This window comes from Capsella rubella, unplaced genomic scaffold, assembly GCF_000375325.1.
Source record: "Capsella rubella cultivar Monte Gargano unplaced genomic scaffold, Caprub1_0 scaffold_7, whole genome shotgun sequence".
Classification (NCBI taxonomy): domain Eukaryota; kingdom Viridiplantae; phylum Streptophyta; class Magnoliopsida; order Brassicales; family Brassicaceae; genus Capsella; species Capsella rubella.
The window spans coordinates 676,637-693,288 of NW_006238917.1; the positions used below are offsets into that span (position 1 = coordinate 676,637).

A 16,652-nucleotide genomic window follows, 5' to 3' on the forward strand; every position below is an offset into this window, starting at 1 on the left:
TCACATACGTACGTACGGTAGAAGATCTGTCGCTCGATCGTTCGATACTTGAAACTGCATGCAGTCAAAAACATATGAGATTTTTATGGATTCCGCGATGGTCTTGTAGAGCTATGCCAAACCAATTGTATCATATATGAACCAGTAGTGTACAGAACAAATTTAATGTATAACTTTAAATCAGATATATTACGAAGAAAAACGAAAGTATATATCATGTAATTTGTGAAAATTTTGACAGGTGAGATTTGATGGGGCACGTTTTTATTTATTTCATGCATACATATACTAAAAAAAAAAAAAACTACATTTGGTTGGCAGGGACACAAAAACTGATAAATATCCTCACTCCTCAGAGTGGGTACGGTGGCACTCTCCTCCGAATGCTATTTTTGGTTTTACTTTAAGACTTTGATGACACCCAAATTAAATCTAAGAAAAAACTATTCTGGAAATAATTTATATCAATCTCTAGAAAATTCGTACTCGATTGTATTTCCAAAATACACCCAATCCCTGTTGAACTTTTGTTTCCGTTGACAAAAAAATCCCAATGAAGTTAGAAGACTTCATTCATTCGTATTCGTGGGAAACAACCAAAGATTCTCGTTCAAGTGGCCTTACTCGAGAGTATTCAAATCTCAGAGAGTCAGAGTATATATATATAATCTGATGAATAGTCAATCATTTTTAATTTAGCTTTGAATACCCGAACTTGACCAGTATATATATTTGTAATTTTAAGGAAATATTCTTAAAAATAACTGATCATAGATTTCGATAAATAGAATATGACGTAAACCTACCACGTCATTATTGAACTGGTCTTGTTAAAAACTACGTACGTACCTACTCTTTAATCTGATGAATTCAACATTTTTGAAATCACTGCATGATAACGCGGTTACGCGGGTCTGTTAGAAGATATTGTTTTGTTTTGCATGCATCACTAATATATATTGTCATCACGAGCATTCCTATTTCTTAGAAATGAGCAATTAGTCATAGTTCAAAGAAACGATTTCAGCTGGTGAACCTATAATATAATTTGATTTCTCATTTCACAACATATTTAGCGGTTAACAACGTAGCCCTCTATATTGTTCACCAGAACCTTGTATATGAAAGAAGCAGATAATTCTACTGCGTAAACTGTCTCAAAAACTTACCAAAAAGACCTAAAAGGGATATATCCTGCAAAGTATATATATTGTATATAAAGTTACTATTCCCTGCAAAGTATGCAGACCAATCCTTTGTCGCCAGCTTGTTACGTATATAGTTTTAAACCCTAGATTTCCTTTTCTCAAAAACTGTATGATCAATCATTCATTTATGTCAAAAGAAAAGGAAAAAATAAAAAAACCCAAAAATATATATACCAGGCAAACAATAATAGAGAAGAAATTAAATATCTATACAGTCTTTTTGGACTTCAACCCTAATTAAAAGAAAAAAATGGATTTTTGACTATATTTTATGTACAAGTCTAGATTTAAGAAAAAAATAATTTGGAACTATATCCAGGATCTCTAAAGTCTTGTGATATTTTTGAAAAGTATGGTGCTTTTTTAAGTATCATTGATAAAAAAAAAATACGGTCCATATATACATAACATGCATGGTAAAAAATGAAATGATTGATTTTGCTAAAACGAAGAAGACAATAAATTTTGAACGAGTTCGATATTAAGGATTTTGACCATAAAAAAAGAAGACCAGAAAGTATTTTGAATGAAAGACATTTTGTATTATTACTCATAATGAATCCGTTTGATCTTGAAGCATATATGTGTCAGATACAATTATTAGTCAAATTACATTGTAGCTTCTCCTTTAAGGAAAAAAATCGACAACAACTATTTAGAGAAGAATTTGAGTATTTGACTATAGACTTCGTCGGGGTCATATCGGAAACGGCAGAAGTGAAACGGCGTCGTAACATGGAAGCACAAGCCTTGATTTTTGTTGTATATATTGACTGACTTAATATATATATTTTGTTTAGTAGTAGTAGTCAGTAACTTTGACTCTTCCCACATCTCCCATCTTAATTTCCACGTGGCTTTTTGGCAGGTGTACTCTACTCTACCCAAAACAAACAAACGAATTTCCTATTCATATATAGAACTTTATTGATTATTCTTATGATATTTTTCTTACACTTTCAATATGTAATTTTTTTTTATCATGCATACATTATTATTAATTAAGAGAGGTTATAAAAGGATGCAAGTGATCATTTCATTGAAAAAAACGCGACATCTGGTTTCGGTTCAGAGAATATATCCAAAAATTAACAGATATTATATATATTTAGTATATATATATATATATATGTGTGTATTTGTCATGTGTGTCGTTCCCATTCTTCTACATTTTTTCTCTAACCATACCAAACCAAACCATATATATTGTTCTATATTCTCAAGCTGAGACAAACAAGTGCCTCTCTAGACAAAATCAATTTTGACCCATACGATATCTTGAATATTAACCCATTCTAAATAATTTACAAGCTTGCGAAAGATCGCTAGCTAGAATTGAATATTACAAGTGTGTCATCATACATATAGAGAGTTTCACTAAATATGGCGGTCCAGTTACAATGATCTCTCTCATGAGAATATATATATATATATAAATTTACATGACTAATTTACATATATGTATATATTCCGTTAATGTGTAAGCAATCCATTGTATATATGTGTTAAGCTGTTAAATTTTTATATATGTTCCACGTACGTTAGCGATTCTGCTACTAGCTACGATAAATTACACATAAAATGATGTTAACGCGGTTGTCCAAAAAAGAGTTAGGAATGATGTTAATCAACGCACATAGATATTAAGTAATATATAGTCGACATATTCAATGACACTAAAACAAGGGAATAAAACATCTATCCACAACTTTGGATATTTAGTTACAGTTGTGTATATGCCAAAGATGATATGTTTTTAAGTTCTATATTTTTTATTTCATAATAATTCACTAGTATATAATAAAGCTCCAAATAAAGACCGTAAATAATATGTTGTTCGGCTGGTTTTGAAGTGCATAAATAACACGAGGAATTTTGGCAGGTCACCAACAAAACATCTTTATTTTTGAAAAACTCTCGTCCATAATAGAAATTAATAAACAATATAATAGTAAAGAGTGACCGATATATACTTTGAAACGTAAAAAGGAATAATCATTATTTTGTTTTGTTTTAAATCAATGTTCAACAATGGTGGTGGTACTCATCAAGATGGACCCGATCCCACACACACACATCCCTCCGACAGTTTCCTCACTCTTTCCTTTTAGTCCTCTCCACGCATGAGGGCACGATTTGGTCATTTTACGTATACCTACCAACGACCAACTAAAACTTATATAAATAGGAAGGTGAAGCTCTCTCTCTTAATATCATCCATGCAGAGAGCACACAACAACACACAAGAAAACTCAACAACTTAACTTTTGAGTCTTCTCTCTCTCTCTGCTTCTGCTAGCTTACATACAAACATGAACACTTTTACCTCAAACTCTTCGGATCTCATCACTCCCACTTCAATGGAAACATCGTCCTTCAGCACCTTGTATCTCCTCACAACACTTCAAGCCTTTGTGGCTATCATCTTAGTGACTCTACTCAAGAAAATGATGTCGACCACCACGACTGACCCGTCCAGTGCAAAGAAACCGTCTCTCCCGCCGGGTCCCACCGGATGGCCGATCATCGGAATGATTCCGGCCATGCTAAAGAGCCGTCCCGTTTTCCGGTGGCTCCACAGCATCATGAAGCAGCTCAACACCGAGATAGCCTGCGTGAGGTTGGGAAACACTCACGTGATCACCGTCACTTGCCCTAAGATAGCACGTGAGATGCTCAAGCAACAAGACTCTCTCTTCGCCTCGAGGCCTTTAACCTACGCTCAGAAGATCCTCTCCAACGGCTACAAAACCTGCGTGATCACTCCCTTTGGTGACCAGTTCAAGAAAATGAGGAAAGTTGTGATGACGGAACTCGTTTGCCCGGCGAGACACAGGTGGCTCCACCAGAAGAGATCAGAAGAAAACGATCATCTAACCGCTTGGGTATACAACATGGTCAAGAACTCGGGCTCTGTCGATTTCCGATTCATGACTAGGCACTACTGTGGAAATGCAATCAAGAAGCTTATGTTCGGGACAAGAACCTTCTCTAAGAACACTGCACCTGACGGCGCCCCGACCGTGGAAGACGTAGAGCACATGGAAGCTATGTTTGAAGCATTAGGGTTTACGTTTGCTTTCTGTATCTCTGATTACCTACCCATGCTCACTGGGCTTGATCTTAACGGCCACGAGAAGATTATGAGAGATTCGAGTGCGATTATGGACAAGTATCATGACCCAATCATCGACGAGAGGATCAAGATGTGGAGAGAAGGAAAGAGAACTCAGATCGAAGATTTTCTTGATATTTTCATCTCTATCAAGGACGAACAAGGCAACCCATTGCTTACCGCCGATGAAATCAAACCCACCATTAAGGTAACAATCACGCTCCTTAATTGCATGCATCTTTACATATATATATATACTAAAAGATCTCATGAAACTGATAATAATATTTGATTAATATAGGAACTTGTAATGGCCGCGCCAGACAATCCATCAAACGCTGTGGAATGGGCCATGGCGGAGATGGTGAACAAACCGGAGATTCTCCGTAAAGCAATGGAAGAGATAGACAGAGTCGTCGGGAAAGAAAGACTCGTTCAAGAATCCGACATCTCAAAACTAAACTACGTCAAAGCTATCCTCCGCGAGGCATTCCGTCTCCACCCTGTCGCAGCCTTTAACCTCCCACACGTGGCACTTTCCGAGACAACCGTCGCAGGATATCACATCCCAAAAGGAAGCCAAGTCCTTCTTAGCCGATATGGGCTAGGCCGTAACCCGAAAGTTTGGGCCGACCCATTAAGCTTTAAACCGGAGAGACATCTCAACGAATGCTCCGAAGTTACTTTGACTGAGAACGATCTTCGGTTTATCTCGTTTAGTACCGGGAAAAGAGGCTGCGCTGCTCCTGCGCTAGGAACTGCGCTGACCACGATGTTGCTCGCGAGACTTCTTCAAGGTTTCACATGGAAGCTGCCGGAGAGTGAGACGCGTGTCGAGCTGATTGAGTCTAGCCATGATATGTTTCTGGCTAAACCATTGGTTATGGTCGGTGAGCTGAGATTGCCGGAGCATCTCTACCCCGCGGTGAAGTGAGATGAGAACGACGCCGTATATACATATTTTTAATGAAATTTTTATAATAATGGTTTACGTTTAACGGCCAACCCAAGTTTGGTAAAAATCCCGGTTACCAAAAGATAATTGGGGTAATTTGCGAACAAACTTGTGTGTTGGTCTTTGTTCTTTTGGGGACACTTGATTCCTGTCTCCTCCTTTAATTACCTCTTCTTTTGTTTTTTTTCAATAAAAAATAAATAAACGTTTACTATTTAAATAAGAATATTATCCAAATTATTTCCAAAAAGGCCCATTAGAATTAGAGATATTGCAAAAAAAAGCTAAAAAATGTTGTTGAGACGAGCCATAGGAACAATCGCTTCTTATCCTTCCTCAAGCTACGTTGATCGTCATATTAGTGTGATTCTCTGCGATCAGAGCTTGTGCTTAGAGTCTCTGCGTAAACTCACAGCTCTTATCATCACCGGAGGAAACTCGGATAATATCTTCGTCGCATCCAAGCTAATTTCATCTTACGCTTCTCACGGGAAACCCAATTTGTCTTCCAGAGTCTTCGATTTGGTTAGTAGTCGGAGAAGAGATGTGTTTCTTTGGAATTCTATCATCAAAGCACATTTCTCCAATGGGGATTACGAGCGAACCTTGGGTATCTTCTTCTCAATGCTCTTTTCTGGCCACTCCCCTGATCATTTCACTGCTCCCATGGTTGTCTCTGCTTCTGCGGAGCTTTTTTGGTTTGATGTTGGGAGTTTCCTTCATGGGTTGGTTTTGAAACACGGACGTTTCGACAGAAACACTGCAGTGGGAGCCTCCTTTGTTTATTTTTATTCAAAGTGTGGGTTTTTAGATGATGCGTGTCATGTGTTCGACGAAATGCCTGAGAGAGATGTTGTTGCTTGGACTGCCATTATATCTGGGCATGTGCAGAACGGGGAGAGCGAGAGAGGTTTGGGTTATCTTTGCAAGATGCATAGTGTTGGTTCTGATGATGAAAAGCCGAATCCCAGAACATTGGAATGTGGATTCCAAGCTTGTGCAAATTTGGGAGCTTTAAAGGAAGGAAGGTGTCTACATGGTTTTACGGTGAAATATGGTTTAGCTTCTTCCAAAATTGTCCTGTCTTCGGTTTTTTCATTGTATTCGAAATCTGGGATTCCAGCTGAGGCTTATCTTTCATTCCGAGAACTTGGGGATGAAGATATGTTTTCATGGACTTCTATTATAGCTTCACTGGCGAGATCAGGTAACATAAAGGAAAGTTTTGATATGTTCTGGGAAATGCAGAACAAGGGAACACAGCCAGATGGTGTTGTCATTAGTTGTTTGATCAACGAACTAGGTAAGATGATGCTTGTCTCTCAAGGTAAAGCCTTTCACGGGTTCGTTGTAAGACGTTGTTTTTCTTTAGACGCTACAGTTTGCAATTCGTTGTTGTCAATGTACTGCAAACTTGAGCTTCTGTCAGCAGCTGAGAAGGTTTTCTGTGGGATACCTGAAGAAGGAAACAAAGAAGCTTGGAATACAATGCTTAAAGGGTATGGTAAAATTAAATGTGACGTGAAGTGTATTGAGTCATTCAAAAAGATTCAGAATCTTGGAATTGAAATTGACTCTGCTAGCGCAGCCTCTGTCATATCAACATGTTCCCGCATAGGAGCGGTGCTACTAGGGAAGTCGTTGCATTGCTATGCTGTCAAAACTAGCTTGGATCTTACCATTTCAGTGGTCAATTCCCTCATTGACTTGTATGGAAAGATGGGAGACTTGACTGTTGCTTGGAGGATGTTTTGTGAAGCAGATACCAACATTGTCACTTGGAACGCAATGATTGCGTCTTATGTTCATTGTGAGCAACCCGAAAAAGCCATGGCGTTGTTCGATAAAATGATTTATGAGAATTTAAAACCCAGCTCAATAACTTTAGTGACACTGCTTATGGCTTGTGCAAGTACTGGATCTCTGGAGAGAGGGCAAATAATTCATAGTTACATCACTGAAACAGAGCACGAGATGAATGTTTCTCTTTCAACTGCTCTGATTGACATGTACGCGAAATGTGGCCACCTTGAAAAGAGTCGAGAACTGTTTGATGCAACAAACCAGAAGGATGCCGTTTGTTGGAATGTGATGATCTCAGGTTATGGAATGCATGGACATGTTGAATCGGCCCTAGAACTTTTTAATCAAATGGAGGAGTCTGATGTTAAACCAACCGGACCTACATTTCTTGCCCTTCTATCAGCTATCACGCACGCAGGTTTAGTTGAACAAGGCAAAAAACTACTTGTCAAGATGCATCAGTACGATGTGAAACCAAACTTAAAGCATTACTCTTGCCTTGTGGATCTTCTTTCCCGGTCTGGTAATTTGCAGGAAGCTGAGACCACAGTCATGTCTATGCCATTCTCACCAGACGGGGTCATATGGGGAACATTGTTGAGCTCATGCATGACTTATGGGGAGTTTGAGATGGGAATACGAATGGCAGAACGTGCGGTTGCGAGTGATCCGCAGAACGATGGGTATTATATAATGCTTGCAAACATGAACAGTGCTGCGGGTAAGTGGGAACAAGCAGAAAGGGCACGAGAGATGATGAGGGAAAGTGGAGTTGGGAAGAGAGCTGGACATAGTGTAGTCTAATTCATTCTTTGTCTTGTGATTCCTCTTTTGGCCAATATTTTTATTTTTAAAATCTCTTTCGTTATTTTTGTTTTTGGTAGAATACTTTGTGTATGTAAAATCAATATCATCCTAATGTTATTTATACAGATGATAAAAACAAAATATAGATGATCAGTTTTCAATTCTATTCGTAAAAAATTGGCGTCCGTAATCAAATGCCGATCAAATGTGAAAAAAGAAAACAAATTAACAAACGGCTATAAAAGAGGATGACCTCATTAATGTAAAAATCCCATCGTAAGATTATCGTGTTTCCATACCATTTTTTTTTTTTTTTGTTTAGTATAAATTCACCACTTTGGAACTTGATGTCAAATACTATTTTAGTATTCACCTTTGAATTGACTCGAGAAAACAATAACAATCATAGTACGGCCAATAGATTATTTGGGAATTCTAATATTGTTAGTATTACAAACCAATAGTATTAATTTTTTTTTTTGAAAAGTATAGTATTATTATTAATTAGTAAGGACAAAAACCGAATAACAGTAGTGTAAAAAAATTACTATTGGTAAAAAACTCGACAACTAAAATAACAGAATAAAAATATGATAACTAATGGTTAATAGCTGTTGTTTAATACTCCCAAGTCCGAATCCGATGACCAAAAAAACTTCATGACAGATATAGTTTTTGGATTTTTTGCAATTAAACTTTGGTTACCAATAAATTAATTACGAGTCGACTACGACCACTTTATTTTTTGGTTTTTTGTTACACCCAGCCAGATATTTGATGATTTGCGTTGAAAAAAAAAACAATTACGTAACAATACAGAAAAAAAAAAAACCTTTCCTATTTTTTTCACTATGAAATTTTTCATTTAAATATATATGCAAAAAAGGGAAGGAATATGTATATATGTATGTTCTGTACTAAAAAAACATTTATGTTATAAGAATTTTTTTTTTTTTTTAAATTATTTTGAATTTGTCTCTATCACATAACTTAATTATTTTGCTCATAAATAAAGTGGATATAAAAAAATTTCAAAGGCAGAAATGGGAAGTTCACAAAAATATTGTTATTGCAACGAATCAAAACAAGTCACGTAATCACTAAGGGGGAGTTATTGGGAGATTGATTTTAAAAGAGTTTGTGGATTTCAAAAGTTTAGAGATTTTAAGATTCTCAAAAAGATTTGTTGATTCTAAAATAATGTTTATCCAGATTTGTAGAGTTTAATAGATTCTTCATATGATAGATTCTACAAATCCTTATGATAATTGCAGTATTTTGAAAGTTGTTTTTAATGACTAAATAGGTAAGAAATCATTAAACCAATAACACTAGAATTTGATAGAATTGGAAAATCAATAAATACTCAACTTTTTGAATAACAAAATATTTTAAATAGAATTACAAAATACATACACCAATAACAAGAGATTTTAGTAAGAATCTAAAAATCCGTACACCAATAACAATAGAATCTTAAACTCTAAAAATCTTTAAAAGTCATTCTCCCAGTAACCCCCTAAATGAACTTTATTCTTTAAGTTTTTTAAATCTAACTTCTATTAATTATTTCTTTTTGTTTTGTTTTGTTCTTTTATACCATGATTATCAAAGGGCTGTTAAACAAATCTTAAGCTAAAAAAAAAAAGAAAAGCTAAGAAAAACTAAAAAAAGTTAGTACAAGTCTCTTGTTTAAGAGACATTTATTAACTTTTCTTAATTTATATTAGCTTAAGATTTTGTTAAGAATCCTTGATAATGATGCTCTTACACATTATCTTAGCTTATATATTATTTTAAAGTCACTTGGTCTGTCTCTGTGTCTCTCTCTCACACACAAGACAAGAAGGAGAAGAGAATCAATGGCGAGTTGCTTCAGCTACGTATCTTCTCGTAACAAATGTTACCAATACAGCTTCTCTCGCGCTGGTCTCCGATCATCTACCTCCGATCTTGGCGACGGCACCGTCCTCCACTGCTGGATCCCGCAGACTCACATCGACAGCAAGCCCACGCTCCTCCTCCTCCACGGGATCGGAGCTAACGCTATGTGGCAGTGGGACCGCTTCATCGACCGGTTTATCCGTCGGTTCAACGTCTACGTACCGGACCTCCTCTTCTTTGGCGACTCCTACACCACTAGGCCTGACCGGACAGAGTCTTTCCAGGCGAGTTGTGTCATGAAGGCCATGGATGGTTACGGTGTTGGGACCATGACCGTTGCTGGCCTCAGCTACGGAGGCTTCGTGGCCTACTCGTTGGCCGCCCAGTTTAAGGAGAGGATAGACCGGGTTGTGCTGATATGCGCGGGGGTTGCTCTGGAGGAGAAAGACGTGGAGGACGGTATGTTTAAAGTGAAGAGCCCGGAGGAGGCGGCGACCCTTCTGTTTCCTCAGTCTCCTTCGATGCTCCGCCGCCTCCTCCAGTTATCTTTCTACAAACCCCCCATTTGGATACCTTCTTGCTTTGCCATGGACTACATTCATGTAAGTCTTTTTGTGTGTGTTTATGAATTATGATGTTGAGTTCTTAGTCAAGTTTAAAAAAGCATCAAACTTGGATGTTTACAAGACTAGTAGGTTTCTTTGTTTGATTGAGAATGTCGATTGATTCAAAAAGGGTTATTGTAGACTGATTTTGTGAGAATTTGTTGCGAAAGGTGATGTGTAAAGATTATCTTCAAGAAAGGAAAGAACTTGTGGAAGCTCTGCATAAGGGTAGAAGATTCTCCAATCTTCCAAAGATAACACAGGTCTCTCTCTCTTGACTCTGTTCATAATGATCATCTGTATAAAATGCAGCCTATCTTGGTTTAATTTTTAATGCGTAACATTGATATATGCAGCCTACATTGATGATATGGGGAGAGGAAGATCAAGTTTTCCCAGTGGAATTAGCTCATAGATTGAGAAGGTTTAATTTCTGTTTTCTTCTTCTGATTCACACTATCATTTTTTTCTCAGTTATAATATAAATAATGTGAACAACTTTCTTGTTTCAGATATTTAGGGGAAGACAAAGCACAATTGGTGTTACTAAAGAAGACAGGACATGCGATTAATGAAGAGAAACCAAAAGAGATGTACAAACACATGAAATCTTTTCTTTGCACTGACGCTATCATTCATGATTCCTAATCCAAATGATGATGACAGTGCTGCTAATAGACTCATGTTAGCCAAAAAACTTGATATCCCCAGACCAGATCAACAAGTGATGTTGTGCACTCGCCAAAGTGTTGCTTATTAGTAGTTAGAAACTAGGCATTAATTAAATCATGCTCAGGCTCAGCTTGTTAAGTGTGATTAACTGTGTCCCTTTTTATCTTTTACTGTTAAAGACATTGCTTCAAGTTGGACTTAGGTATATACTTTTTTATCTCAAGAATAATAATAAGCTCTATGTTTCTTCTTGAAGCTTGCCTAATTTTTATTTTCTTGTGTTACTATAATTTAATCATCAATTTTATATAATTTGATTGCCTAATCTCTCACTGTCTACAGTTACATGCCGGTGACCTACTTCTCCGCCTCCGGTGGTTTTTATTTATTTAATACTAGTACTAAAGTAATAATGAATATAAATATAAAAAATAAATTAAAAAACGAAATTAACGAAATTAAATTGTAATAATAATAAATAAATAAATTTGAAGGGCTAAAGTTGGGAGAGTGAGTTTCTCTTCTCTCATTTCATTGGAGTCTACTCGTTTCTTTTTCTTATCTATCGAGAGCTCTCACAACAACTCTCCCGTCGTCACCATTCGATTACGGTATGATTCAGCTTCTCTTCTTCGATTTCAATCATCCAAAACATTTCTTTCTGTGATTATTTTGCACGGTTTCCCTTCACTCGGGATGGTTTTATTTGGTTCACCCGCAAAGATTGAAAATTTTGCGGCAGGTGACACGAAGTTCGTGTTTTTGAATGATTCTTCCCTCGGATTTCTTTAGAAAAGCTGAGTCTTTTTGGCTCAGTGGTTGAAGTAGGTGTACGTTTTGTAATGGGTGCAAGCTTATTTGGGTGAAAGTGAAACTCTTTTTTTTTTTGTCTCCCATCTGTTCTCGGGTCGAAAGATTTCGTGAGAATTGTATAATCTTCTTAGGTTTTAAAAAGCTTTCATCTTTTGGTTTGTTTGTTGAAGAAATTTGGATTTTTAGTTAGGGTTTATGTTAGCTGAATTGAATCTACTTGCTGTGTTGCAGGGAGTGTAATGGCTCTTATACAATTTGGAAGTTCATGTGTTGCTCAATGGGGGATTCTGCGTCCTCAGTTTGCTGTTAAAGCTTATTATCCTAGCAGATTGGAATCTCACCAAGACAAGTACGAGTTTACTTTGCCTTAATTGAAGATATTTGATTTGTTGAGAGTGACCCATCTTTGCTATGGTAGAGTTATATATCTGAAAGGCTAATCAAGTGGTTTTGCTTTTGATAACCTTTTGCAGTTGCATCAGCCAAATAAATTGTTTGGGAGCTTCAAGGTCGAGTATGTTCTCACAGGGCTCCTTGCCATTCTTGTCTCTGAAAGGACTATCCCGAAATACACATTCTCGTAGAGGAGCTCGTTTCACTGTTAGAGCTGATACTGTATGTTTTCATTCCCTTTCTTTAGATTTTGAGTGATGATTCTCTTCATTTGGTATACACCTTTTTGCAGAATTAAGTTTCTTTTTGCTAAAACGTGTGTGTGTGTGTTTAATTTCCAGGATTTCTATTCTGTCCTAGGAGTCTCGAAAAATGCAACCAAAGCTGAGATTAAAAGCGGTATGTTATTTCATTTCACTGAGTTTTCCAATCAGATAAATGCAATAATGATGTGTAGTTCTTCTCTCTGAGCTTCATGTGTTCAGCTTTTTGAGTTGTGAACTTGTGATCTTCGATAGTTTGACAAGGAAATTGTTTTGTTCTGCACCTATATTCAGCTTATCGGAAGCTCGCCAGGAGTTACCACCCAGACGTGAACAAGTAAGTTTAAATTACATTGATATTAGGTGCATATATGAATTATCACCTTCCAGCACAATATTGGTGTGTCTCTTGTTAGAACTTAGCTACAATATTTGAGAAACGCTAAAGAAAGAGAATTAGTGTAGATTTTTGGTTAACCTTCCATATACACATATAACCATTAAGCACCAAACTTCAAAATTATGATTAATATAGACTAAGAAGATAAAATTTTCTGAAACTGCTTCTAAGGTTTCTTCTGCTTTCACTTTGATTACAGGGATGCTGGGGCTGAAGATAAATTTAAAGAAATAAGTAATGCATATGAGGTGAAGTCCATCTTCTTCTTTAGATTCGTTTAGCTCTTCTCTTTTTTTTTTGAATGATTGTGCTGATACTTAAAGAGCCTAACCATTGTTCTTTTACTTTTTTGCAGATCTTATCAGATGATGAAAAAAGATCTCTATACGACAGATATGGGGAGGCAGGAGTTAAAGGCGCTGGAATGGGAGGCATGGGGGTATATATATTCTTCTCTTAGACACTTGAATCAGCATCCTGATGATCAGAATCTGATCTGAAATTGCTGATTTTGCTGTTTTTTTTTTAAAATTTAATTTTGCAGGATTACAGTAATCCATTTGATCTATTCGAGTCACTATTCGAAGGAATGGGTGGGATGGGAGGAATGGGCGGTGGAATGGGTAGTAGAGGTTCAAGGAGCAGAGCTGTGGATGGTGAAGACGAGTATTACTCACTAATCTTGAATTTCAAAGAAGCAGTTTTCGGTATCGAGAAAGAAATTGAGATATCTAGGTTAGAGAGCTGTGGGACTTGCAATGGTTCTGGAGCAAAGGCGGGAACCAAACCGACCAAATGCAAAACGTGTGGTGGGCAAGGACAGGTGGTAGCATCGACAAGAACACCACTCGGTGTATTCCAACAAGTCATGACTTGTTCTCCTTGTAACGGAACAGGAGAAATTTCAAAACCATGTGGCACATGCTCAGGAGATGGACGTGTGAGAAAGACGAAGCGTATTAGTCTTAAAGTTCCTGCTGGTGTGGATTCTGGAAGTAGGTTAAGAGTAAGGGGAGAAGGGAATGCGGGAAAGAAAGGCGGATCACCAGGAGATCTCTTTGCGGTTATCGAGGTGATTCCAGATCCAATTTTGAAGCGCGACGATACAAATATACTTTATACGTGTAAGATATCGTATGTAGATGCCATATTGGGAACGACTTTAAAGGTTCCGACTGTGGATGGAGAGGTGGATTTGAAAGTACCAGCTGGGACACAACCGAGCACGACTCTGGTGATGGCAAAAAAGGGAGTTCCGGTTTTGAATAAGAGTAAGATGAGAGGAGATCAGTTAGTGAGAGTGCAAGTTGAGATTCCTAAGAGATTGAGTAAAGAAGAAAAGAAACTTGTTGAGGAGCTTGCTGATATGAGCAAGAATAAGGTAGCTAATAGCAGGAGATAAACAAACACACAAATAGAGAAATGTGGTGTTATATAGATTCATCATTCTCTGCTTGTCTTCTTTCTTATGGTTCTTCTAATGATGGAGAAGATAAGCAAGAGAAAGAAAAAAAAGACTTATTAGGTGAGAGGAAAATTGAAGAACTCATATTTTTGGGTTTTCCTCTTCAATTTTTGTGTTTTACTTTTGAAACCATTTTTATGGATTTATCAGGATTCAGGGTAGGTCTTGATTGTATTGTACTGCTATTTATACATTTCAATCTTCTTCTTCTCTTTTTTTTTTTTTGAAATTCAATGAAAATTTATTAAACAAAGACAAATGTACAGTTGCAGAAGAACAGACAAAAATGAAAAGGAGACAAATGTCTCAAGCTGCAGTAACAATGGTTTGAAGCAGAGTTTCCAGGTCTTTCAATCTACAAAGAACATGGAAACACCATAAGTTAGCTAATGGGTAGGAGGAAAAAAGAGAGAACCATTTGGCAAATCTCTTGTGAGATACTTGAAGTGGAATTGATGTATGATCCTACTTACTTCACATTACTGAGATCAGGATATACAGCGATAGCATCTTTGAAATCCTGAAACCCAAGTTTTTGACTGTTACTAAACCAAGTAAAAGAGAATGGAAAAGAGGGAAGAAGAAGATGAATATGTTGTTGACCAGACCTGATCAGACGTTGAAGAAGTGTATGTGATCACACATGACATCCCTGCTTTTGTAGCAGCCTGTACATTGAAATTCAAAAGCCATTTGAACAGTGCTTCAAGAACCAAGCTTAGATGTTTCGAGGTGTAATAACAGCTAAGATGAGCAAATGATTAGATTTTTTTACCTGCAGGCCAATCACACTGTCCTCTATGACCAGACAGTCTTTAACTGAAACACCTAGCTTCTGCAATCAACAAAACACATAAATTGTGAAACTTGGCCAATTCTTCTTAAGTTATATAAAGTTATGTTTTCTTGGATAGACAGTACCTCTGCAGCAGTAATATAAATCGAAGGATCGGGTTTTTTCTCCTTCACATCATCCCCTGCAAAGCCAAATATACAACCAAATGGATTCACACTTGGAAAAAGTGTTGAACACAAAAAAGCCAAGTAAGTAATTCTTAAGAGAGAAAGTGACGAAATCACCTGCAAGGAAGCAATCGAGTCCTTGGAAACGCTCCTAAAATGACATAAATATAACCGATAAAGAAGAAAACTCGAAAGAAGCACAGCCGATGATAAGAGATTGGCGAAAAGAAAACAACTCACGAGGTCGATGAGATTCTCGAGACACATGACAACCGAACTCTTTGTAGCTGCAGAACAAACAGCTAGCTTTTTCCCCTGTAGTGAGTATTTCAAGAACCTTTTCATAAATAAAGAGCTAAAAAAAATTCCAATATAAAAAAGGTTTTGAAAGAAGAACTCATTACAGCAGCTTTTGCTTCATCCATTAGTCTTATTACACCAGGTCTTGGTTCTACCTGAAAGCACAGAAAAAGCATAGTGATTATATAGTTTCTCTCAGAAAGAAAAAAGATCCAAAACTAAGAAATCAAAATCTCTCGCAACTTACACTTCCTGATTTAATGATTTCTTTATACCTCTCAGTTTTCCAATCCTGCAAAAGATAAAGTTGGAATCTTTTAACATCAAAACTAGAGATAGTAAAAACATTAGAGATATAGTGAGTGAGTGAGTGACCTGAAGAGTATCGATCAGCTTGGCTCGATCATCGTCATTCTGAGGAGGTGAATCGAAAATGGTGGAGGTTGGCCATCCATGTTCTTTAAAATACCAACGCATTTTGGGTTTTCCACCACCGACTAGGTTCTGAAACTTATCGTAGAACTCGAGGCTCCAGTCGAGAGACGCAGAGGAAGAAGGAGGACAACGAACATCGAAATGCGAGAAGGCGTCGTTGTAAGCTTGACGGTGCAGATTCTCCGATTCGAGGATCACACCGTCGCAGTCGAAAATCAAAGCTTCCAGAGACCGTGATGAAGGCTGTAATGCCGAGACAGGAGAAACTCTGGATTTCGAGTAAAGGCTTCTGGATTTGAAAAGCAGCGTTTGGAAGCGAGGGAAGCCGACGAGCGACGAGGAGGAAGAACTGGCGGTGGATGGAGAGAGGAGAACCGCCGAGTGGTTGCAATAAACCGCCATTGATGAGTCTTACTTACTCTGTGAGTGTGTGTGGTGTGGTGTGTTTACAGAGACGAGTTTTGTGACTTTGTTGTGAGATAAAATGAAAACAAATCTGTGGCTCCTAATGATTTCTGTAAAGCTAAGCTTCTTTAACGGTCATTAACTAACTTTTACCGCTCTTTTGTCT

The 16,652-nt window shown here is 37.3% G+C and overlaps 5 protein-coding genes across 5 annotated transcripts; 4 read left to right on the forward strand and 1 right to left on the reverse strand.

Moving 5' to 3' along the window:
- Positions 1-3,439: 3,439 nt before the first annotated feature.
- On the forward strand, positions 3,440-5,498 carry LOC17879334 (tryptophan N-monooxygenase 1). The gene is made up of 2 exons (XM_006283414.2): positions 3,440-4,531; positions 4,625-5,498. The coding sequence occupies exons 1-2, from the start codon at positions 3,521-3,523 to the stop codon at positions 5,255-5,257; spliced, it is 1,644 nt and encodes a 547-aa protein (XP_006283476.1). The 5' UTR covers positions 3,440-3,520; the 3' UTR covers positions 5,258-5,498.
- A 71-nt stretch (positions 5,499-5,569) lies between these two features.
- On the forward strand, positions 5,570-8,065 carry LOC17878188 (pentatricopeptide repeat-containing protein At4g39952, mitochondrial). The gene has a single exon (XM_006283105.2). The coding sequence runs from the start codon at positions 5,570-5,572 to the stop codon at positions 7,883-7,885; it is 2,316 nt and encodes a 771-aa protein (XP_006283167.1). The 3' UTR covers positions 7,886-8,065.
- Positions 8,066-9,717: 1,652 nt separating this feature from the next.
- Positions 9,718-11,304, forward strand: LOC17878937 (lipase 3). Its single transcript, XM_006284112.2, has 4 exons — positions 9,718-10,374; positions 10,548-10,640; positions 10,734-10,801; positions 10,890-11,304. Exons 1-4 carry the CDS (start codon positions 9,751-9,753, stop codon positions 11,023-11,025), a joined length of 921 nt encoding a protein of 306 aa, XP_006284174.1. The 5' UTR covers positions 9,718-9,750; the 3' UTR covers positions 11,026-11,304.
- A 277-nt stretch (positions 11,305-11,581) lies between these two features.
- LOC17878519 (chaperone protein dnaJ A6, chloroplastic) lies at positions 11,582-14,592 on the forward strand. The gene is made up of 8 exons (XM_006283586.2): positions 11,582-11,660; positions 12,094-12,211; positions 12,336-12,477; positions 12,597-12,654; positions 12,813-12,855; positions 13,118-13,166; positions 13,274-13,357; positions 13,463-14,592. The coding sequence occupies exons 2-8, from the start codon at positions 12,102-12,104 to the stop codon at positions 14,318-14,320; spliced, it is 1,344 nt and encodes a 447-aa protein (XP_006283648.2). The 5' UTR covers positions 11,582-11,660; positions 12,094-12,101; the 3' UTR covers positions 14,321-14,592.
- Positions 14,593-14,595: 3 nt separating this feature from the next.
- Positions 14,596-16,568, reverse strand: LOC17878759 (haloacid dehalogenase-like hydrolase domain-containing protein At4g39970). The gene is made up of 10 exons (XM_006285705.2): positions 16,022-16,568; positions 15,894-15,938; positions 15,751-15,801; positions 15,587-15,661; positions 15,464-15,497; positions 15,305-15,360; positions 15,159-15,218; positions 14,992-15,051; positions 14,857-14,903; positions 14,596-14,738 (listed from the first exon to the last, which is right to left on the reverse strand). The coding sequence occupies exons 1-10, from the start codon at positions 16,481-16,483 to the stop codon at positions 14,690-14,692; spliced, it is 939 nt and encodes a 312-aa protein (XP_006285767.1). The 5' UTR covers positions 16,484-16,568; the 3' UTR covers positions 14,596-14,689.
- Between the last annotated feature and the right edge of the window lie 84 nt (positions 16,569-16,652).

Excerpts from the sequence above, each read along its gene's own strand:
- LOC17879334 (XM_006283414.2), top strand. The coding sequence starts at position 3,521 with ATGAACACTTTTACCTCAAACTCTTCGGATCTCATCACTCCCACTTCA. Across the intron at positions 4,532-4,624 it reads AAATCAAACCCACCATTAAG|GAACTTGTAATGGCCGCGCC; the intron begins GTAACAATCACG and ends TGATTAATATAG.
- LOC17878188 (XM_006283105.2), top strand. The coding sequence starts at position 5,570 with ATGTTGTTGAGACGAGCCATAGGAACAATCGCTTCTTATCCTTCCTCA.
- LOC17878937 (XM_006284112.2), top strand. The coding sequence starts at position 9,751 with ATGGCGAGTTGCTTCAGCTACGTATCTTCTCGTAACAAATGTTACCAA. Across the intron at positions 10,375-10,547 it reads TTGCCATGGACTACATTCAT|GTGATGTGTAAAGATTATCT; the intron begins GTAAGTCTTTTT and ends TTGTTGCGAAAG. Across the intron at positions 10,641-10,733 it reads ATCTTCCAAAGATAACACAG|CCTACATTGATGATATGGGG; the intron begins GTCTCTCTCTCT and ends TGATATATGCAG.
- LOC17878519 (XM_006283586.2), top strand. The coding sequence starts at position 12,102 with ATGGCTCTTATACAATTTGGAAGTTCATGTGTTGCTCAATGGGGGATT. Across the intron at positions 12,478-12,596 it reads TCACTGTTAGAGCTGATACT|GATTTCTATTCTGTCCTAGG; the intron begins GTATGTTTTCAT and ends TTTAATTTCCAG. Across the intron at positions 12,856-13,117 it reads TACCACCCAGACGTGAACAA|GGATGCTGGGGCTGAAGATA; the intron begins GTAAGTTTAAAT and ends CTTTGATTACAG.
- LOC17878759 (XM_006285705.2), bottom strand. The coding sequence starts at position 16,483 with ATGGCGGTTTATTGCAACCACTCGGCGGTTCTCCTCTCTCCATCCACC. Across the intron at positions 15,939-16,021 it reads AGCTGATCGATACTCTTCAG|GATTGGAAAACTGAGAGGTA; the intron begins GTCACTCACTCA and ends TATCTTTTGCAG. Across the intron at positions 15,498-15,586 it reads TCGAGAATCTCATCGACCTC|GAGCGTTTCCAAGGACTCGA; the intron begins GTGAGTTGTTTT and ends ATGTCATTTTAG.